This window comes from Vombatus ursinus, unplaced genomic scaffold (genome assembly GCF_900497805.2).
Source record: "Vombatus ursinus unplaced genomic scaffold, bare-nosed wombat genome assembly UNPS02000582.1, whole genome shotgun sequence".
Lineage (NCBI taxonomy): Eukaryota > Metazoa > Chordata > Mammalia > Diprotodontia > Vombatidae > Vombatus > Vombatus ursinus.
In genome coordinates this window covers 37,367,850-37,391,381 of record NW_020940360.1, presented here as the reverse complement: position 1 = coordinate 37,391,381, position 23,532 = coordinate 37,367,850, and the positions used below count along the sequence as shown (strand labels likewise).

The window sequence follows — 23,532 nt, the reverse complement described above, 5'->3', positions numbered from 1 at the left end:
AAATATCAAAATACATTTCTTGAATTATAAGGGGGCCAGATTTTTAGCTCACTTAGGATTGCTACAACTGTATCTTTAAATTTTTTGGACTACAAATGATTTTTCTTGTTCATTTTAGTGGAATTAAATCATTACCCACGTCTTAGGATCAGTTATGTGTTTCCTTACTCACATTATACTTTTCATATATTATTTTCATCAAAATTCAACCTTCTGTTGAACAAACATTTATAAAGTAATTTATTAAATTCAATGTTGTCCTGTCATAACGTGAAGCATGACACCCAGTTCTTAGCTTCCTATTTGGAGTGCTGATAACTATAGTGCTTCCTGGCATTTGAGTTACGATAACAGGGGATTATGAGACAATTGCTCCATGTTTCTGTCATCCTATAAAAGTCATGTGAATATTTAGTTTATATAGTAATACATGAGCTCTCCCTGTACCCAGCACTAAACTGCTTACAGCTGGGTCACACTGAGCCACCATTATGAACAAGAAGGGCCACATGAAGTAGAGAATTTAAGGAACAATATGGTTATAGACTATTTTTATAGGGTATAGAGCTTTGTAACTCCTTCAGTTGCCTTTGAAAGAAAATTCAGATGCAGGTGAGCCTCCATGCTTCAAGAAGTTCACGGTTGAGTTGTAGAAATCCTGACAAAGATGTATCATTGTGTCTGCCCCCAGGATGCTAACTCTTAGCAAGGGAGCCAGCAGAGCGGTATATGGATACCGTGCAAGCATACATGTTTCCCCTCCCACATGGTATTTTGAACACTGTGGCTATGTTGAGTAACTTCCTAGTGCCTAGGTATCAGTGTTTTGGTATTAATCAAGGCTGTGATAAGGCTTTCCTGAGACAGCCTAAGGTTCTGTCTCTGCTAGGACACCTGTCTCTGCCTGCACTCCATTAATCTCAGAGAGTGATTTGAAAGCCTCAGATGTAACAGGACCTCTGAGGCACTTATCATATACTATAGCCTACTGTAGCAATTTATGGAGGCATCATATCCCCCTAATAAACTGTAAGTTCCATAAAAGTGTATTATCTTAGTTTGGTATCTCATCCAATCCCCAGCACAGAGCTGATTCTTAATAAATACCTGTTGAATTAAATCCCAATTCTTTTTAGTTGTGATGACTGCTATTTCTAGGACAAAGATCCCATAGAATTCATTATATGTTCAACATTTGGCATTGAAGAAAATTTCAGGAAGGTAGGACTTTAAAAAAAATCAGCTGTATCTTAAATTATGCTCTAAGCAAGAATTATACCTCTCCACATTTGTTTTCATATTGCTACATTAAATTCAGTAGATTAACCTATTAATGATTACTATTTTCTGTACCTGCAAGCGACCAGTGGGAACCACACATCCTCCTAGTTCATTCCACCTGTTTTAAAAGAGAGATTTTTTCACTATTGATTAGAGAAATGCAAATCAAAACAACTCTGAGGTACCACATCACACCCATCAGATTGGCCAACATGACAAAACAGGAAAATGATAAATGTTGGAGAAGATGTGGGAAAACTGGAACACTAATGCATTGTTAGTGGAGTTGTGAAATGATCCAACCATTTTGGACAGCAATTTGGACCTATGCCCAAAGGGCTATAAAAATGTGCATACCCTTTGACCCAGCAATAGCACTTCTACAGCTGTATCCCAAAGAGATCATACAAATGGGAAAAGGACCCACATATACAAAAATATTCATAGCAGCTCTTTTTGTGGTGGCAAAGAATTGGAAATTGAGAGGATGCCCATCAATCGGGGAATAGCTAAACAAGTTGTGGCATATGAATGTAATGGAATACTATTGTGCTATAAGAAATGATGAACAGGCTGACTTCAGAAAAACCTGGAAAGACTTGTACGGTCTGATGCTGAGTGAAGTGAGCAGAACGAGGAGAACATTGTACACAATAACAGCCACGTTGTACGATGACTAATATTGATAAACTTAACCCTTCTCAGCAATACAAAGATCTAAGACATCTCCAAAGGCCTTGTGATGGAAAATGCTATCCACATCCAAAGAAAGAACTAGGAAATTTGAATTGCTATTTTTTTTCTCTTCTCTTGAGTTTTGTTTCCTCTTTCTGGTGGTTCCTCCTATTAATTCTAATTTTTACTTACATCATTAATGTGAAAAATGTTTAATAGTAATGTACATGTATAGCCTATATCAGACTGTACGCCGTCTTGGGGAGGGTGATAGGGAGGAAGGGGGAGAAAAATTTCAAACTCAAAAGCATATGGAAATGATTGTTGATAAATCAAAATAAATTAATAAAAAATTTTTAAAAAATAAAAATAAAAGAGATTTTTTTAATTTCAGAAGGTAAATTACATAATGACTTTTGTTCTAGTTTAAAATTACCATAACATCAAAGTAAGGAAGCCATGTTGTTGTTCAGTTATTCAGTCATGTTTAACTCTTCATGACCCCACAGACCATAATACATTAATACTGCCAATGGGGTTTTCTTGACAAAGATACTGGAGCGGTTTGCCATTTCCTTCTCCAGTACCTTAAGACAAACAGAGGTTGCCCAGGGTCATTAGGTGTCCGAGGCCAGATTTGAACTCAGGTCTTACTGACTCCAGGCCCAGCACTCTATCCACTAAGCCACCTAGCCGCCTCCAACACAGCCATAAAGAACAGTAAGAATTAAACTGGTACACAGTCCTCCTTACAGGCAGATGAACATACAAACCATCCAAAATAGATGGTTGCCATTGCTGTGCTAACCATGTTCAAGAAAGGAACTTCTATAACCTACTTTAGGTAATCAATTCTAGCACCTTCTCTCCTACTAAAGAAACTCTTGTCAAATCCAACCAAAATCCCTCTTGCCCATTTTCCTCTTTCATCTCACAAGCATAAAGAGTAAATATTAAAAATCTTTCATAGACTAAAAGACATAATTAAGTCACTTGTTAACCTTCTCTTCTTAAAGTTAAACCACAATAACTCCTTTAACCTTTCTAACTTGGATCAATTTTCCATCACTTTAATTGTTTCAGTTCACTTATCTCTAGATCCTCTCCAATTCTTCCACATCTTTTTAAAATGCAGTGTTCAAAGAAGATACAATGCTAATTCTAGTAGAATTACTTACTTCCCCATTCTTTTTTTGTTCTATTTCAAATATATTTAAGTAAAATGTTGACTTTTTATTATTTTTCACTTATATCACAGGCCAACAATTCAGGGCTGTCCTATAGGTCTCCTGGACCATCCTCCTAAGCTGAAAAAACTGAGGCCCAGAAAGGTTAGGTGATTTGTTCAAGTGGTAGAACCAGGTCTTCTGACTCAAAACCCAATGCTCTTCTCTACTGTACCTCAGTGCCTCCCCAAACTTGGTTAAATGTAAGAGAAAATAAACGTGTGTAGTACCTAATGTTAGTTACATTAAGGGAAAAGGAATGAGTATGAGTCTTTTTATACCTATTATAGCTATATAACTATATAAAGAACTGTACTGCCTAAATTAAGTGTTTCATCTTTGCCATTACCAAGTCTCCTTTCCAAAGATCCACATAGGGACCAGACCTGGGATTTCACTGGTACAGGGAACATCATACTTTTTCCTTTCTACTTCAAATATATCAGGGGCAGCTAGGTGGCACAGTGGACAAAGCATCGGCCCTGAAGTCAGGAGGACCTGAGTTCAAATTCGGCCTCAGACACTCAGACACTTACTAGCTGTGTGACCCTGGGCAAGTCACTTAACCCCACTGCCTAGCCAAAAAACAAACAAACAACAAACATATCTAAGTAAAATGCTGACATTTTATTATTGTTGACTAAGATTATAGAACAACAATTTAGGAACAGAAGGGACATTAAAGATCTCCTAGACCAGCCTCCTCGGCCCCACCAATGAAGGTTGGCACCTTCTCTGCAATTCATAGTGTGAGAGTTGCTTAGAATAGTGAGAAATTAAGTGACTTGCCCAGGCTTACACAGCCAATATGTTTTGGGGAGTTGGAGAGGAAAAGTAGGGGTGGAACTTGAACACATCTTCTTGGCTTCAAGGCTGGCTCTCTATCCATGATAACATACTACATCTCCATAGATCATGACACAATTTGCTGTCCTCTGAAAATACTGATGATGCCAGCACATTGATGTATAAATCAGTAACAGAGCATGACCATAATTTGGTCAGCATCCTCAATATGACTGACTCATATATGATGTTTCTACTCATGGCAGAGAAGTGGTAATTGTAATATTGGAGTGGGAGGGGGTTGGGGAAAACAAATACACACACACAGTAAATGGAAAGGGTGGAAAATATTCTCATATTTGACTTTTGCTATTGTTTCTGCTTCTCCCTACCCCCAACCACACAATCTGAATCATCAACCATGTGAAACTGAAAAAACTTGCAATAATGATAGCACCAACCCTATTCATCAGTCGCCAGTCATTCAAAGTCACCTTTTTTATCTAATACCAAGCAAGAATTCAAAAACAAGAAAGATGCAGCTGATGCCTTTGCCACCTTGAAGCCCACTTTTCTTGAGAAGTGGAAGAAAAAGGACAGGGATAGCCTCTGAGATGATGCAGGAGGCTGTAAGAAGAAAGTAATTAAAGATACCTTTGTTGCTATTCTACTACTTTGTTTCTGCCACCCTGTTCTGGCTCTACCCACATCTCTCCAGCTCTGCCTCAGTCAAATCTAATTCACTTGCAAGTCAAGACATCACCCTCCTGACATCACTGATCTCTTTGAGAACAGAAGAACAACAAGCATCTCTCCCATGATAATATAAAATCTACAAGTCTGGAGGGTGAGGGGACTATAGCAACCTATGTTTTCTTTTCTTTCTTTTTTTGGAGGCAATCAGGGTTAAGTGATTGCCCAGGGTCACACAGCTAGCAAGTGTCTGAGGTCGGATTTGAACTCAGGTCCTCCTGACTACATGGCTGGTGCTCTATCCACTACCTTACCATCCATGTTTTCAAAAGGAGTTGTCAGTAATCAGTAATTGGTTTCTTTTTTGCCCAAAGTAAAAAGATCCATTGTAGAGGTATACTAGCATAAGGAAACAGTCAGCACATAACACATAGAATATTACAGAACTTGCTGCTAGAGCTTTAGGACACTCAATCATATCAGTTAAAACAACCAAAAAGCACAAAAGTTATTCCTTTTCCAGGTAACAGGTATTACTTGTATTAAATGTAATATTTCTACCCTAGTGGCCATAAAAAAAATACTTGCTACCTTTTACATTTTAAGAAATATACTCACTTTTCATCTGGTCGCAAAATGCTACAGTAGGAATCTGGACGGTTTACAAAGAAACCTGTCTTCTTCACCAAACTTTCTGCGAGCACATTCAGTCGATCAAGAACATTACATAGCTTGCTGCAAGGAGAAAATTCAAATTTAAGATAAGTTTTTACCTTCGAAGAGTAGAACAAATACATTCAGGTGACATAGATTCATGGTTTTTATAGAGATTTAGGCTAGTACTTACTAATAAAATTATAGTGGACCATTTCTAGACTGTAGATGCTGGCCAGCAACATTTAATGCAAAAACATATACAAAAGGACTATTCAATGCAAAAACATATGCAAAAGGAACTATAATGAATCAAGGATCCCTAATTTCATTATTGGGGCTGGTAGGTGGTACAGTGGATAGAGTGCTGGGCTTCAAAAGCAATGTCATATTCATCAAGGAGCTTTATGTAGAATGTTCCCTGTACAAGGCATTATGAGGGCAGGGAGGTGGAGGAGATATACAAAAGAATTAAGAGATATGGTCCCTACCCTAAGGAAGTTCATAATCTATTTGAAAACAACAAAACACACAGATATAAACAGAAATAATCTGGTAGCACTGAGAGGAAACTATTTTAAAGGATGAACTAAATCCATGAATGAAAGGACTGAGTTACCCAGAAAAGGCACCACTGGAATAAGTGAGCTTTGAGTCAAGTTTTGAAAGAAATAACTGACATATATGGACAAAGGGAAGACACTCTAGATATCACAAGCAAAAGCACAAGGATAGGTCATATCAAGTTGAATATGGGGCAAAAGGGCTTTACATCAAGATTAACATACCTTGGCATTTTAGATTTATTAGTCGGGCCAAGTGATAAAAGGTTTTAATATTAAGATGAGGAATTCAGATTCAACATAAGTACTAGGGAGCCACTGTTGATTCTTGAACAAATGAATGACAGTTCAAAAATGATGTCTGAGAAAGAGGATTTGTTCAGCTAAGCATAGAATGGATTGCAAAAAGGAAAGACTGATACCTTCAAGAAGCAGCAATATCCTCCTAATTTAAGAAGAGATATAGTAGTGGTGATCTCAGAAAAAGTCTAGGTTTTGTATATGTTGGGACAACTTGTCCAACAACTTGCTTAGGTTTACACTTACTTCCTATACCAGCAGTGTTCCTACCCCCTTGTTAGATATGTGAAAGAAACTAAAACAGAGAGATGGGCTTACTGTAGAAACTATTAGTTTCTATTACAAGAGCAAGAACATAGTACAATAACATATAAATGGCTGTCCATTCACCTTTTGGTATATTTGGCCATGTCCCAAGGAATATAAACAATAGAGTGTTCAGGAGGCAAAAACTGATTGAGGTAAGCAACAGCAGCAACAAGTTCTTCACTCAGAATTCTCTCATGCTTTCTTTTTTCACGTTCCTTTATTAAAATTTAAAAAAAAAATAACATTCTTAACATTGTAATTATCTTATGTCAGAAGCAGAGATTTTAAAATATCTTTCAGCTTACATAATTTAAAAGTCATAAGGCTAAGTCTATCTACTAAAATCTGAGGACTGAGTGAATAAAGTCACAGGTGAATTAAATGGATTACATTATTTGGAAAACCCCAAAGAAATTAATATAATAAACTGAAATGACCTAGATTTAACTTGAAGTCATGAACAGACACACTATTAAAGATACCACCTTTTGCTCTGGGACAGTAATAGAGCAGAGAGAAGCAGGAGCTTCACTGCTATTGAAAATAATGCAGCAATCATCTACTCTATGACCCTACTTCACAATCCCTATGCCACTTCAGTTCAAACCTTCCTTCCTCGGCCACCACCACTCCTCAAGACATGTGTCTCCCTCTATTAGAATATAAGCTCCTTGAGGGCAGGAACTATCTCAACTTTGTATCTGCATCCCCAGTAACTAGCACAGTGTCTGATATAAAGTGGGTACTTCATAAATGCTTTTTTCATTTATTCACTTATTTCATTTATTCCTTAGTTTATTTTTCTTTTTTCTTCCTTTCCTTTCTCCTTTTTCTTTTTTCCTTCTCTCCTTCCTTCCTTTGTTCCTATGACTTCCTGGCCCATTTCTAACAAATCTGTCCTAAACAATTTAAAAGATGACTCAAATCAAAATTCCTCAAATCAAAAGACTACTTCCAAAAACAGGGAAAAGTAAACATTTAGCCTCACCAGGCTGAAGGCAAGTTCAGGGTTCATAACTGCTTTGTTTTCAAGGCTAATGAATTAAATTACATAGTTACAATATAAAGGGAAAATTTTATGGACTTCTTTATCCAAGTTGAACAAATTGTCATCTAAAGGCGTTTGACAAGTTGTGTGAAAACAATAGCACTAACAGTTATACTAAATTACCAGGCAAGATGACTCCAAACTAAAAATTAACTTGGTTTATTTATGTATCTAAGGCATAATACGCACAAGAAGCAGTGAGAAATAGCAAATAGAGAGCATACCCTGAAGCCAGGAAGACCTGGTTTCACGTCCTGCTACTTACCAAGGCAAGTCAGTACTTTCAGACTATAATATGGGTGTATGTACAACTCCTACCCCATATATTTAAGGCACAACAACATTTTATATACATATATGCATATATACACATATATTATGTAGATAGCTTGATTTTTTTCCTATGAGGCCCTTTAAATCATTAAAAAAAGTTTTAAGGAATCAAAGAATACGGCTTCATTCAATCCTGTCACTTACTAGTTCTGTGACCTTAGAAAAGTATCTTCATGTCTCTTGAGAATCAGCTTCCTCATCTATAAAATGAAGTTGGACTAGATGACCTCTAAAGCATCACTTCTCAAATGTTTCATTCTCAAGAACCTTTACACTCTTCAAAATTATTGAGGACCCCAAAGAGTTTTTACGTGTGACTTATATCTATTGATATTTCTCATACTAGAAATTAAAATTAACAAATTCTAAACTATTTGCTAATTCATTGAAAAATAATAATAAACCCATAACATTTTCATACAACATATTTTTATAAAAATAACTGTTTTCCAAAACAAAAAAAATTAGTGAGAAGAGTCGCATATTTCTACAAATTCTTGCAAATCTCTTTGATGTCTGGGTTAATAGATGACAGCTGGATTCTCCTACCTACTTCTGTATTCAATCTGTTGCAATATGTTATTTTAGTTGAAATATATGAAGAAAATTTAGCCCCACACAAATAGGTACTTGGAAAAGGAAGGAATATTAAAATAGGCAAATAATACGTTAGTTTTATTATGAAAACAGTTTTAATATCACAAACTCACTGAATGGGTCTTAGGGACTTACAGAGCACTTTGAGAACTGCTGCTCTAAGGTGCCTTCAAGCTCTAAACTACGATCCTGACAATCTGTTTTTAACATAATTTTGAGGGAGCATTCATTCCTTTCTTATTAAACATCACCTAAAATCCACATTTCAAAAAAGAAACCAAGAATATTATTCATAAATTCCTAATTTTAAGTGGTGGTAGACTTTCTGTTACCACTATCATGCATATGCACACAGACATTTTGACTCTTTAATCATAGGATTAAAAGATCTTTCTGAAGTGAACCAAATTTGGAATATTCTCCTACCCTCTGATTTACAGGAACCAATGCCACTTAAAGAAAAAAAAACAAATAAAACACTGTCTATCTTACCACTAAAGAGCAATTTAATCTCCAAGTACATAATCACCATGTTACTAACTACTTCTGGGTTTTGAATAGCAAAGAAACAAAGAACAAGTACAGTTTTTAAAATCTACTGACCTTTTAAAATATTCAAATAAATGTACGCAGGAGAATTTTAGAGAAACCACTCTAATAATTACACACCAGACTAATTTTTTAATGTATTCCAGTGACAGAGAGTTAAATCTAACATCCTAAATGTGAGTTTCTATATCGCCATAGATTTTTCAGTGACATTTATAAGAACTCTGTAAAATATAAACAATGATTCACCTATCAAGTTCTTGTAAATGTAGATGTGTGTCCTAATGATATCTTTTGAAATCTGACTCTATAAGATGAGGTTTATTTTTTTGGTGTTTTTACCAAATGTAGTTAAAATTCTTAAACATTTTACTGCAATTCTCTATTATCAAACTAATGTTGACTATTAGATAACCTTCAATTTGATGTTGAAAAAGCCTGGTAGAGTAAGGGAATTCTCCAGATACTCTAACCAAAAATGTTAGAAAAACACCAACCTGATGTTCAAACCATTTATTTGACAGCTTCATTTTCAGACACAACAGAATCACAGAACCAAAGGGGCAAAAATAAACATTCTTCCTTTGTTCATCAGTGTCCCAGGTTATCAGAAACTCATGAATAGCTGGAAGTTAACTAAAGCTCATGTCAGACTTTCACAATGTTAACATCTACTCTTCACCTAGATCATTTCCTTTAGTCACCTTGCCAGGCCAAAGGCTGATAAAGATAATACTATTCTATCTACGTCCTGTTTCCTTGACCTGTGGCCTAAAACAAATCCTTATAGATGATGTGTTTGGATTTGACACCACCAGATCCCCATGAGACCTTGTGAATGGTTAGGGCAACTTTAATAAAAAGGCAAAAAGACCAGAGAGGTTAATGACATCAACATATTTAGTTCTGCTAGCTGTCCCGGACCTGGGCCTCTATTTCCACTTCCTAAAATCTGCCTTGTGATTCTACTCTGAGAGAAGTCTTAGATTCCTAAGATTTAACTCTGTTCTGAGCTAGCAACTAAACGTACTTTGCCTTTTATTTTCCCATAAGAAGATCTTGTAGGCCAGAAGTGTCAAACACAAGGACCATGTCAGTCTGGGCCAGATTAAAATGCAATTGGAAAATATTAACAAAATAACTAAAAATAGGATAAAATATAGATGATGTTAATTTGTGATTTTCTAAGTCAATATGTGGCCTGCAGGGATCTTTATGTATGATTTAAAGGCCCTATTTCCATTGGAAGTTGACACCAACATTGTAAGCTGTCAGTGACACGTTCATACTTCAAGGTATGACGAAGCTGTGACAGCTTCGTTTCCCTGTCTCCTTAACACAATTGCCCGTGGCTCATGATCAGACAGGCAAAGGTAGAATACATTATAAGCCATAAAATAACTTCATATAGTCTTTTGTTTTTCCAGGGAACAGGGTATGAAGATCAAAATTTAACCTGTATGTGTACCAGATAAGATTAATGGAAGGAACCTAGGTCAAGAAATCACAAAAACCTGACCACTAGCTTTTCCATAAAAAGCCTCTTCTTATCTTCTTGAGTTACAAAGGGAAAGGGGCCATGAGGGAGTCTAGGTAGGAGGCCAACAAGTCGGGAATTAAAGGTAAAGGAGAAAGGGAGATCGAGCTGTCCCAGGCTGGGAGGCCTTGACAAGCTGAAACATTCTATTCTGGAGAATGGTAGAAAAATGTGGAGTGGGTCCTCAGGACTGAAGGAAAGGTCAGCAAATTTATGGATAACATAATAAAACAACATATTACTGTGCCATACCTTCACCAGATTTAGGATGATAATAGGGGAGCCAAACCTCTGGAGCATCTGGTCAAAGTGAAGAGCAGCTATATGGGCAAATGGATCCGCCTGATCTACTGAAAAAATAAAATAATGCAAACAAAGTCATTTGCAAAAATCAAGTAGGAGTCATATTTTTTCATTATTTATTTCTAAAAATGGTTTTTAAAGAAATAGCATTCATTTTGAAATTATTTGAATGTGGCTCCTAAATATCTATAAGAAAACACTGATGTCAAATAGAATTCCAAACCTAAACAACTTCCAAATTCCTAAAGTACAAATATAATTCATTTTTCAAAAATGCTTTAAGGGGAGCAGCTAAGTGGTGCAGTGGATAGAGCACGGATCCTGGAGTCAGGAGAACCTGAGTTCAAATCTGGCCTCAGACACTTAACACTTACTAGCTGTGTGACCCTGGGCAAGTTACTTAACTCCATTGCCTGGTCCCCTTCCCCCCCCCAAAAAAAGATTTTAAAAATGCTTTTAAAAAGAAATAAGAAAATTCACATATATAAGTATATTAATAAATATAAACAGGTATATAAACATAAAAATACATATATAAACATATGGCAGAGTTCTCTGTTCTAATCAATGTATATTTCTCTTAAGACAAATGGGGCAGCTTTAACATAGTGAAAAGTGTTGGAGAAAGAGTCAGATGACCAGGGTTCTAGACTGAGCTCTGTTATTAATTAACTATGTGACCCCAAACAAGTCCTAGGACTTGGTTTCCCCCTCTGCAAAATGACAGGAGTAGACTAGATCACTGATTCTTAATCTCTTTTATGTCATGGACCTCTTTGGCAGCCTGGTGAAGCCCACAGATTCCTTCTAAGGGTAATGTTTTTAATTACAGAATATAAAATATTACAAAGGAAATCAATTACATTGAAACAGAGTTATCAAAATATTTCTAAAAAACAAATTCATGGACGCCATGTTAAGAACTTCTGGCTAGATGATACTTAAAGTCCTTGCTTATAGCATCTCTTCTTACAAAATGAGCCCTAGTAAATTTACTTCATCTCCTAGATATTACAGCAACATAACTAGTTAATCACAAATTAACAGCTCTAAGAAATCAAGTTCAAATGGCTAACACTTAATGATTGTTGGACTATATATTCTATAAGCTATGAATGTCCCCACCTTACTTCAAATGAATATATTTATATACAAGAGGTAAGATAGTAGAAAGTGAATATTTGGGATCAGAAGATCCAAATCCAAGCTCCAGCTTCTGCACTTACTATCCTTGTCTACCATGGATAGTAAATCTTTACAATGCCCCAGAAATCTCTTTACCCTGGAATGCACAAACTGGAAGTAACCCTTACCCCTGTAGTCTCTCCATCTGTCTGATTCCTCCCAAACCTCCATTTAAGAAGTCTCAGAACAACCACGTCTTCAATTCTCCCCAGGCTGCACTTCTAACTCTCCCAACTTTCTCTACAATGCCCCACCAGATACTTTTTCTGTCTTCCCATTCTCACTCTTTTCAGCTCCCTTGTTTGTGAATGTAAACTCCCTGAGGGAAGGAATATCTTCCTACTTGTATTTGTATTCTCAGAGCTTAGCAGTGTCTGGCACACAGTAAGTGCTTAACAAATGCTTGTTTAGACTTGACTTGTTGACATGGCCTGGCTATAACCTGACCATGACCTGTCATTTAGCCTATTTGACTTTTAGCTTCCCCATCCATAAAATGATGATAATAAAATTTGCGCTACCTAATAGAGTTGCTACGAAGAAAGCACTTTGTAAAGGGTACAGCACTGTATAAATGTGTATACATAAATTATCCTATATTCTATATTATATAGATCTATTTTAAGTATTCCATTATAATAGTTTTAAATCCCTAGATTTATACAGATAAAGAGATTCTATTATAATAAAAAAGATTTACTAATTTGGTATTTTAAACCAACACAATTTCGTCATTATAGTAGGGTTCATGCCTACATCATTTTAGAACTATAACAGTTTATTTTTAAAGCTTTATTGTTCAGTCACTTTTTCAGTTGTGTCCGACTCTCTGTGACCCCATCTGGGGTTTTCTTGGCAAAGTCCTGGAGTGGTTTGCTATGTCCTTCTCTAGCTTATTTTACAAATGAGGAACTGAGGCCAACAGGGTTAAGTGAATTGCCCAGGGTCACACACCTAGTAAGTGTCTGAGGCCATTTCTGAACTCAAGTCTTCCTGACTACAGGCCCGGAACTCCATCCACTGTACCGCCTACCTGCTTTTTTTAAACTAGGCCTTCACTAATATACCACATTAGGTAAGGAACAATCATTAAAATTATTGCTTGAAAGTATTTTCCACATACATGTAATTGGAGGTTTAGGCATCATAGTTGAAATATCTTGAGACCAGTATAAGGGGACGGATCCTCTAACTTGCACATACGAGGAATAGCTTCCTGCTGTAAACGACATTACAGAAGCATCACAGAGTATTTGTTCAGTCTCTACTTCATTAGCAACATCACCCTGGAAAGAAACACACACATACACACATACACATTGAAAATACAAAAACACAAGTATGTAGCTAAGTTATAATGTCTGCCAACAGAAATATCTTGAAAGTAACAAAAGACAGCCAATATAAAATATGAATATAAGTCAAATGACAAGCTTTGAAAGGAAGTTTTCACAGGAAGGTAATTTAAAAAAAAAGAAGAGAGGTTAAAGAAAGCAAAACAAAATCAAATTAAAACTAGTCAATAAAACAAGTACTAGATGAAAAGCATCTAGAGAAATATAAACTTGTAATTCAACTGACTGAAATTTTTTTTAAAAGTATAATAAACCAAACCAAAAGACAGAATATCAAAAATTAAAATCTAAATCAAGGGGAAAATGGTCAAGAGAGATCAAAATACTGTTAATAGCTTCCTTCTGGCAGAGGAATGAGAAAGAATTGAATCAGATGTAGCACTTCTCACTCTCAGAGGCATTAATATCATTTCTATCTGCTTATGTTATAAAAATAGATGATGCAAAACTTGTTCAGCCCATTTCAGAAGATAGCTTTAAAAAAACTCTGGCATTTCAAAAACTAAATTCTCAAAAATGTTTATTGTTGATTTAAACCAGATTCAAAACAATCTTCTGTCTATATATACTTGCCTACTAGCCACTCACCTTGCCCCTACTCAACCAACTTAACACAAGTGGTAGTGCAGAGCTTGAAGGTGATAAAGCAGGTAAGGTGAATTACAGAGGTGGTATTCCTCCCTCTTGTGGCTGACTCCTGAGACTACATAATTTAGAGAAGGATAAAAAGGGTAATCAAGTGTTTCCATCTGCCTCCAGCTACTTATTACCAAGTATGTTATTCCCAAAATGAGTATTTCCTCCTGTCTGACCCATTTTTGTAAGCAGCTATTTCCATTTCTGTACTATCCATGTCCTTTTTTCCCATTATGATACTTCAGCTGATAATATCTTTTATCATGCAGGAAATGTACGATCATAAAAGGAAGAAGGCTAGTCATATAGCAAGAGAAACAACAGATGGGTGTTAAAAGGCCTACGTGGAAGACATTCAGGTAGGTCTTCCACAGAGGATTTAGGGGAAGATAAAAGATCACAGGGTCAACAGATTTAGAGCTTGAAGGACTAAGGTGGTCATCTAGACCAGCCCACTCATTTTATAGGTCAGGAACGAGGACCTAGAAAGGTTATCCAAGTAACATAGGTAGTAAGGAGCAGAGCTTTAAACCTAGATTCTTTTATTCAAATCCAATAATCCTCCTTCTATTGTACTACTGTACCATGCTGACATGGACAGGAAGTGCCCCAAATGAGAAGACATAGAGAGGATGCAATCTACAAAACAAGGCTGAGTAACCATATCAATAAGGTTAGGCAGCCATTCAAGTATTGCCATGTAGCTACTTCTCTTAAACATTAGTTAAGGCCTGAGTCTCCTCAAGTAATAATGTGGATAAATTTTCAAAACATTTAAAAGTTAATAATTATCCCTGCCAACTTTTAGATAATCTGGAAGATTTTATATTATCTAATCAAGAAAGACACCCTCATACTGAATATTCAAAACCTCCATAAAGCTATTACATATAGCAATGAAACAAACATAAATAGCTTTTTTTTACCTCACAGTTTGCACCTCTCTTTAAAAAACGGGTCCCAGCAAATTTACTTGATCTTCTAGCTATCAGAGTAACATAGACTGGTCGACCATAAATTAACAGCTCTGAGAAATCAAGTTAAAGTTCTTTAACACATATGACTGCCAGGCAATATCATGTGAAATAAATTTTTTTCTGACAAACACATTAAAATACACTGTTGGATTTGCTACAGGATACCAAGATAGCCTTCCCCGAAGCAAAACCTGTTCTGCTTTCAGAGATTACAGCTTATTTTCTTTCTCTCTCCTTTCCCCTCTCCCGCTTTCTCCCCTTCAATCTCTCTCTCTCTTTCTCTCTCTCTCTCTCTCCCCTTCCCCCTTTTTCTTTTTGAAATTAGGTCTCCCTATCTCACCCAGGCAGGAAAGAAAGCAGCTACACATGGGCCCAATCTCACTATTGGTCAGTACCAGAGTTCTGAACTGCTCCATTTCTGATGTGAGCTATTGTCCTTCCTTAAGCAGCCTGGTGGTTGCTACCAGAGTCTCACTATATTGGATGATGAACTTCATTCAGACACACCAGATTGGCTTAGTGCAGTCTAAAAGTCAAGCTCAAGAAATCCACCAGCCTCAACCTCACCAGTAGGAGGGATTATAGTCACTTACCACCAAGCCCAGTGGCAAATTCTCTTAATTCTTATCTGAAAAAAATAGATTTCAACTTCCCAAACAGCCAAAAGTTACTGAAAGAGAACTTCAATGCATAAGATAAATAATGAGTAATAGTTTTTGGTCAAAAGTGAGGTGTAACAGTAATAAGACTGTTCTTGTATATCTCATAAACTGGTTTGGAAACCAAGTTCAAAACTGGAGTTTTTGAAACATTTTGAGCAATGGCACATCACTGGAATAAACCAAGAGTCTTCCAAAGTGGCATCCTTAAAAGATAGCATTTATATAGGATGTGTAAACACTGGTGTATTTAAAAAATACTTCAGGGGGCAGCTAGGTGGTGCTGTGGATAGGGCATTGGCCCTGAAGTCAGGAGGACCTGAGCTCAAATGTGGCCTCAGACACATAACACTCACTAGCTCTGTGATTCTGGGCAAGTCACTTAACCCCAACTGCCTTACCAAAAAAATAAAATAAAATAAAAAATACTTCAAACAACCCATTATAGTTTCCCTTTATATAAAGCCCACCTACAGGCATTTAGCTATTGAAAGATTGATTCCCGAATTCTCTGGCAATACAAACAACAAATTGAAGATGAGAAGCATGTAAGAAAACATAACAATAGTTATCTACACCTACCCACACTGGAAAGGAAGCAGATGGCACAGTGGAATAGATGGAGCATCCCAGAAGTGTGGAGAGCTTGGTTCTAACCCTGGTTTTGTCACTAAATAGTTGCTTTTCCTTGTAAATCCTATAATTTCTCTAGGCCTCACGTTCCTCTATAAAATGAGGAGGTTGGAATAGATGTGTTGTAAGTACCATTGCAGTTCTTACATTCTAGAATTCTATCATGTCAAAGTGACCCTTTTCTTAAATTTGTCTCTAGAGTACTAAATATGTGGTAAAATGCAGTAAGTAAAAATGAAAATTACAACCATGCTGAAAAAGGAAGGCCTCATAAGGCCTTATAAAATTATTTTACAGCTTCTACAAATTATATACTTTGAGGTCTTCTCAAAGTTTCTACCTAAACTGATTCCTTTAAAATTTTAGAATACAATACCACTTTCTCAAACTGTTTTCAGCATAACTCTAAAATAAAATCAATGGGAGAAGGGTAAATCTAAACACTTAAGGAGAGAAAAATGGTCCATAAAACTTAACTCAACACTGTAACCAGGCCTCAACCTACCTCACAAAAGGGACTTTAAGTTTTTTATAGAAACATTTTTTTCCCCTACTGCGTAACCTGGGCCCAATCCCACAAGCAATGCCTTACAATTTCTCATATCAATCCCTTCCTTTCCTTTCCCAATGACTTCACCCTAGCCTAGGCCCTCATCACTTCACATGTGGGCTGCTACAAATGGATTCTAGTATCTATGTTTCTTTCTCTTCCTGCTCTAATCTATCCTACACGCTTTTGCAAATTACTCTTCTTGAAACACTGCTTTGTATATGTCTCCCTTGCTTAAAAACTCTTAATAAAATTTTACTGACTACAGTTTTCTTAGCCTGACATTCAAATCCTTCCACAATCTGATCCCCTATATTTTCATTTCTCCAATATGATTTCCCATCATTCCCCCACATAAGCTCCTCAAGGGCATGGTCTGTGGATCCCTGGGGGTCTCTGAGATACTTTTAGGGGGTCCATGAAGTCAGAGTTATATTTTCATGATAATACTAAGGTGTTATTTGATTATTAAAATACTCTTCCCTTTTCTATGTATCTGCATAAGGCCTGATTTTCTTCATATACTTCTACCAAAACAACATAAATAAGAGAATCCAGTGTGGTTCTATTAAGCCAGACATTAAAGCGATCTGCAAAAAACATGTAAGACAATGTCATTCTTTCTCGAAATTTTTTTCTGTTTTGGAAAATAAAGCAATTATTCATTTAAAAATGTTATTTGTGTTTAACATGTAGTGAGTTTGCCATTGTTTTTAAATGAATATTTTAAAATTTTACCAATTTCTAATATAGTAAATATCAACAGACATAAAAACAAAAATAAAAGTTCTTTGGGGTGCTCAGTAATTTTTAACAGTGTAAAGGGGCTCTAAGACTAAAAGGTTTGAGAACTGTCTGCCCTCCAAGAATCTTCCACGCTAGTGAAAAGGGTCTCCCCTTGTTCCTCAAGCACAAACATGCAGGCTCCCACTTCTACGTCTTTGTCATACAGCATGACTGGAATATACTTCTCATTGGTCTCTGCTTATCCAAATCAATCTCATCCATGAAGCCTTCTCTTTTCTCTCAGAGATGTGGTTTGTGATTGCTCTGTCCTTTTAATTCCTGTGATATTTGTTATTTATGTCATTCTTTTGGTATTTAGTATATACTAGCTCATGGTGTTATTTATCTTCTTATATTTATATTCTGTTTCAACCAGACTATAAATTTCTTGAGGGCCTGGGCCATAGCCAGTAAAATGTAAGCCTGAGGGCAGAAATGGTTTCCTTTTGGCTCTGTAACTAAAAGAGTGCCTTGCACATAGTAGGCACTTAATAAAGGTTGAATTGAATTACAAAATCTCTTTGTATTCCCGGTGCCAAGCATAGTGCCCTTGCATTTAACACATACCTCACTAAGTCTGCTGATAACTAAAGCCTACCTACTGATACATAATTATGTCTTTGGTTTACATATAGCCACATTCTGGCTCCAAAACAGCTTGGAATATGACCTATAAAGGATACTTGACTGCCCACAGAAGCCATGAATAATATATAATAGCCAGTCACGATGGACAGTGTTTTTTATTATATCCAAAAGTTCACCATTCCACACATACTTCATATAGGGTTCGCTGCAAATCCCAAATACACCTGGAAAAATGAAAACAGTTATCAGAAAGGTAAAAGAAGTAAGTGAAACTAAGCCCTTCAGCTTTTCATTTTAACTTTAGAATAAACTCAGTGATTGCATAGTGTTGCCAGTATCAGTATGTCTGTCTACACCATTGAGAACAACAAGAGATGCCCAGGCAGGCTCCCTCAAACTGAGGAAAATTCAGGGGAAGTTAGACAGTGGGTCTAACTGTGCATGGTTGGACATAAAAAATGGCAAGCACCTTCAGCCATTTAGGAAGGAAACTAAAAGAGCTCTTTGCCAAGCTCCAAACCTTATTATTTACTTCAATACCAAGTAGTGAAGCCTCAGGCCTGGACCTCACTCCCTACTGGTCTCCTGGGATCTCCATATCATTCCTGGGTTTGTTCTTGTTTAAATGCTGCTTACCCCCTTTAGTCTCCAGCTCCACAACTCTGTTTACTGGTTTTGGATAATTTGACTAACAAGTCTGTACCACACACTCTCCCTGTCCCCCCATCCAAAATTTTGCAGCTTCAATCTCACCCTCCCAACCGCCTAAGGCTCCATCCAAGAAGGATCAAATATCCACGTGTCACTGCCATGGACCTCTCTCAGTCACAGCCAGCCCATGATAGATTCTGGCCCCAGCTGGCTGGCTAAAAGCTGGGAGGAACAATATAATATCTTTTATATATTTGATTGTCATTTAAAGCCCATTAAAAAAACCACTGCTAGGTACAGGACAAAGGGAATAAAGAGACACAAGTCTTCTTTGAAGGCAATTTCAACTTACAGTAGCCAACAATGACACAGATACATTAAGAACATGTTTTAAAATATATTGACTATACTGAAATCTCTCTATAAGAACACGGCTGAAACACAATTCTAATAACTGCTTTATATTCCTAAGAAAAGGTTACAGTTTCTGAGGACATGATTTATAGTATGTTGCAGCCCACGTCACAGCTCAAACGTTAAGGTTCCATGAGCTCAGAGATGTATAGATTAGCAACTTATAATTCAGCAAATAGTCTTTGAGAAGCCCTGTTGAGGCAAACTAGTAATGAGCCTCTCAATCACTAGGCCTGAACTCAAAGACCATCCTGTGTGGCAGAATCAGCAAGAGTTTGCCTTCCTCGGACAGGGTCTTTGAGAACCCAGGCTCACCTCCACACCATGATTGGTTATTAGAATTTTGCCACAGGATTGAAAAAAAAAGAGCTTTATTTTGTATTTTGTTAAGTATTTATGAAGCACCTAATACGTTTAGTTGGGTGACTGGTGAAGACACTCATCAGAGTTGTGATTAGGAGAGAATCAGTACCACTTGTCCAATTAATCAGGTCCTTGAAATAACAAAAGTTTTCTATATGTGTTATTATAAAATAGTATTTCATTCAAATTACACCATTCTTTTATGGCAAACTATGTCATCTCCTAAAGCTATCCCTTAAATTTACCTTTCTTCAGTATGGGAGCTTAACAAAAGCACTGCTCATGTTACTTTACTTTACTGCTGTTTAAGTCTCTTTATTCCTATGAGTTTCAAGGTTGTTGTCTTCATAATACCAAACTAATTTTCAAGAAGGAAATCATTATATAAGCTGGAAGAATAAGCACATAAAGGAGAATCTCACCATAAAAAGCATGGTGACATGGATGTGCAAGACACAAGTCCAGAAGAAGAGAATGACTCCAAAACATCTATAAGGATGTTTCCTCGAAGGAAAACACAGCATGGATAAAACATTCAACTAAAACTCCAGAAGAAATAAAGATTTTCTTACAAGAGTTTTAAAATGTTTTTTTATCAATGAAATGAGAACTTTAAAGTAAAAAAAAGAAAAGAAAAGAAATGAGAGCTATGGGACAAAGAATTGGAAAAGGAATTAACAACTTGGCATAAGGACAAAACTTTGCCAAAGCAAGGAACTCCCTAAAAATTGGAATGGCCCAAATAAAAGCCAATGATGCTATTAGGCAACAAGAAATATTAAAACACAGTCAAAAGTCAAAAAAAAATATAAGGTATTTCATGGCAAAAAACAAATGACCTAGAAAATAGATCAAAGGGTAAAAAATTAAGAACCATTGTACTACCAGGATGCTATGATTACACCAGCACCACACCAAAAAAAAAAAAAAAAGCCTAGACATATTTCAAGAAATCTTAAAGAAAACTGTCCAGCTCCATTAGAATCAGAGGGCATAGGAAATATTAAAATAATCTACCAGTTACCTCCAGAAAGAAACCCAAAAAAGAAAACTCTCAGGAACATTATAACCAAAATCCAGGGCTTCCATATCAAAGAAAAAAATACTGCAACCAGCCAACAAGAAAGAATTCAAGCTACAGTCAGAATCACACAAGATTTAGTAGCCACCACTATACAGGTAACTGGATTATCATATTCCAAAAGAAAAAAAAATTAGCAAGACAGTACAATGCTACGGGGTGGGGGGGAATGGGCTTTCAAGGAAACAGAGGACTTCTGAGCATTCCTGATTAGAAAAAAGACAAACTAGAGCTTCACAGAAACTTTGAAGTTCAAACACAGGAGTTGAGACACATAAAAAAGTAAACACAAACAAACAACGATAAGGGACTAAAGAAGGATAATCTGCTTACATTCTAACATGGGGACATGATAAATGTGTACCCTTTGAACCCTATCACCATCAGAGTTCAGAGAGGAAATCTAACTAGACAGAAGGCCTGAGAGTGATTCTGTCTTGATGTCTTGATGATTTTAAAAGAAGAAAAAGGCTGAAAAAGAATACATTGGGGAGGGGAGTAGAAAAGGAAGGTCAGGGGAAATTATCTCATAAATTCAAGGTCACAAATAAAACAAGGAAGGGGGGGCTGACAATTGAACCTCACTCTCATCTGAACTGGTCAAAGGAGAGAAGAACACACACACACACACACACACACACACACACATACTGGTACAGAACTATATTTCAATCAAACAGGAGGAAGGAGGGAGAAGGGAGAAGGGAGAATTAGAGAAATAGAAGATTAAGGGAGAGATTAGTCCTAAGCAAAACAAACTCTAAATAAATAATGTAAAAAAATATTTACAGCCATTGGCAATGAATGGGACTCTGAGGGAATCCCCATGAACTGGGAGATGGCTACACAAAATAAGATACATAAATTCAATAGAATACTAGTGTGCTGTAAGAAATAATGAAGGAGATGGTTTCAGAGGAAACCTGAGAAGATCTGTATGAACTGATGCAGAGTACAGTGAATAGAACCAGGAGAACAATTTATATGATGGCAACCATACTGTAAAGACAAACAACTCTGAAAGACAGGATCTCTGATCATAACAATGACCAACCAGGATTTCAGAGGACATGAAATAAACTACTTATCTCTTGAGAGGTGAAAAACTAAAAGCATAGAATAAGACATATATATGTGTGTGTGTGTATGCATATGTATAATTTTCTTTTAGACATGACCACTGCAAAAATTTGTTTTTCTTGATTATACATGTCTATAACAAGGGTTTTGTTTTTCTTTTGTTCTCATTTGGGCGGGAGAGAAAAAAGGTGGGATTTTGCTGATTAAAAAAAATAAAATTTAATTTAAAAAAGAAAAATATACTTTGATTTGTTTTATAAATTGGAAAGCTATAATGAGTCCATAATTGTGGCCGATAGTAATAGGCTTTTCACACACTGTGACTCTCTTATATACATCACATCTACTAGGTGAACTAAGCCAAGAGATAGTGGCATGGTCTTAATTCAAATATCGAATTGATATTCAAGTCTAGAATAGTACCAAGACTTTGCACATGCTCAGTGAAGCTTCTAGCTTTACCAAAGATTCAAAAAATTTATACAGAACACTTTGACTTGACCTCTATCTATCTCCAGTGCTATGGCTGGCACCTAAGGTATCTGAATGAGGGTAATCTTGAATGGAGGAACTGTCCATCAATCAATGAATATTTATCAAATACTATGTGCCACACTGCCCATTCTAGATAATCACTTGAAGAACAAACCTTGCCCACCTACGTCATCCCTTGTCAAACACAAGGATACCATAGGCTATTCATTCTAACCCATATAGTCTAAACAAAACAAGACTCAATTCTAACTTGCTATATTTGGCTTCTTGTGACATTTTCTGAAACTAAACCTAATTGATCTGGCCTCTAGGAAGAGACAGTTTGTTCTGAGGTGGGCACAAAAGTGAATTATCCACCTGGAACTTGACCACAGTTTTAGATCTAAATATCATAAAGTTCAATTTTAATTAAAAGCAGATTATTAAATTCTGAGAAATGTCAGCATATGACTTTCTGGCTGTCATATACATTAAATTACAAAATGATTAATCAAGTCTGAAAATTATATTGGTTAAAATCACAAATCTATAGTAGTAGTATGGGACAATAAGGATATAGAATAGTCTTTATGGAAATTATAGAAAATTTAATGAAGATTTTGTAGCAAGCATATATATATATGTGTATATATATATATAAATATATAAAACATATCCCCAAGTATACAGAAAGTCACTTACCACTGCCACCCTGTGTTATGAGTCCTTCATCTTCAAAGATGTCAAAACTCTCCTGTCGAGTCTGAGCTGTTTCAGTTTTTAACATTTCTAGTGGCATTCTCAAAACGGTCAAGTTATACTGAAGGGAATGGGACAAATCATAGCTGTAACTAAAATTAGAATTTAAAAGTATTAAGAACCATAGAGAGGACTACAGAAACTTTCTCACAGCTCTGACTTCCCATATGAATTATAACTGCATAAACTAAATTATTTTTCATTTATTATTTCACTTAGAAGAATTTTTGTCCAAAAATCACAACACAAACTTAATATAATCATTGCTAGGGAATAATTTCATAGTTCATTGCATGAGTTATAAATCCATACAAACAAATTTAACAATAATTTATTAAGTGCTATATGCTACATACTATGCTAAATGCTAAGGACACAAATAAAAAGCAAAAACAGCCCCTGACCTGAAGAAACTTACATTTCTAGTGGAGTTGATATATTTACACCAAAATATACAAGATAAATACAAAGTAAATGGAAGATAATG

At 36.1% G+C, this 23,532-nt stretch overlaps 1 protein-coding gene across 2 annotated transcripts in view; it reads right to left on the bottom strand.

Moving 5' to 3' along the window:
• The window catches only part of FIG4 (FIG4 phosphoinositide 5-phosphatase), a 128,965-nt gene that overhangs the window by 73,493 nt on the left and 31,940 nt on the right, over positions 1 to 23,532 (bottom strand). For both annotated transcript variants that reach the window (XM_027855937.1, XM_027855943.1), the window contains exons 6-13: positions 22,989 to 23,137; positions 18,319 to 18,447; positions 14,957 to 15,057; positions 13,163 to 13,325; positions 10,804 to 10,901; positions 6,569 to 6,702; positions 5,280 to 5,396; positions 1,354 to 1,399 (exon numbers count right to left, since the gene is read on the bottom strand). In XM_027855937.1, the coding sequence (XP_027711738.1) occupies positions 1,354 to 1,399; positions 5,280 to 5,396; positions 6,569 to 6,702; positions 10,804 to 10,901; positions 13,163 to 13,325; positions 14,957 to 15,057; positions 18,319 to 18,447; positions 22,989 to 23,137 (937 nt within the window). The remainder of the gene's footprint in view (positions 1 to 1,353; positions 1,400 to 5,279; positions 5,397 to 6,568; positions 6,703 to 10,803; positions 10,902 to 13,162; positions 13,326 to 14,956; positions 15,058 to 18,318; positions 18,448 to 22,988; positions 23,138 to 23,532) is intronic.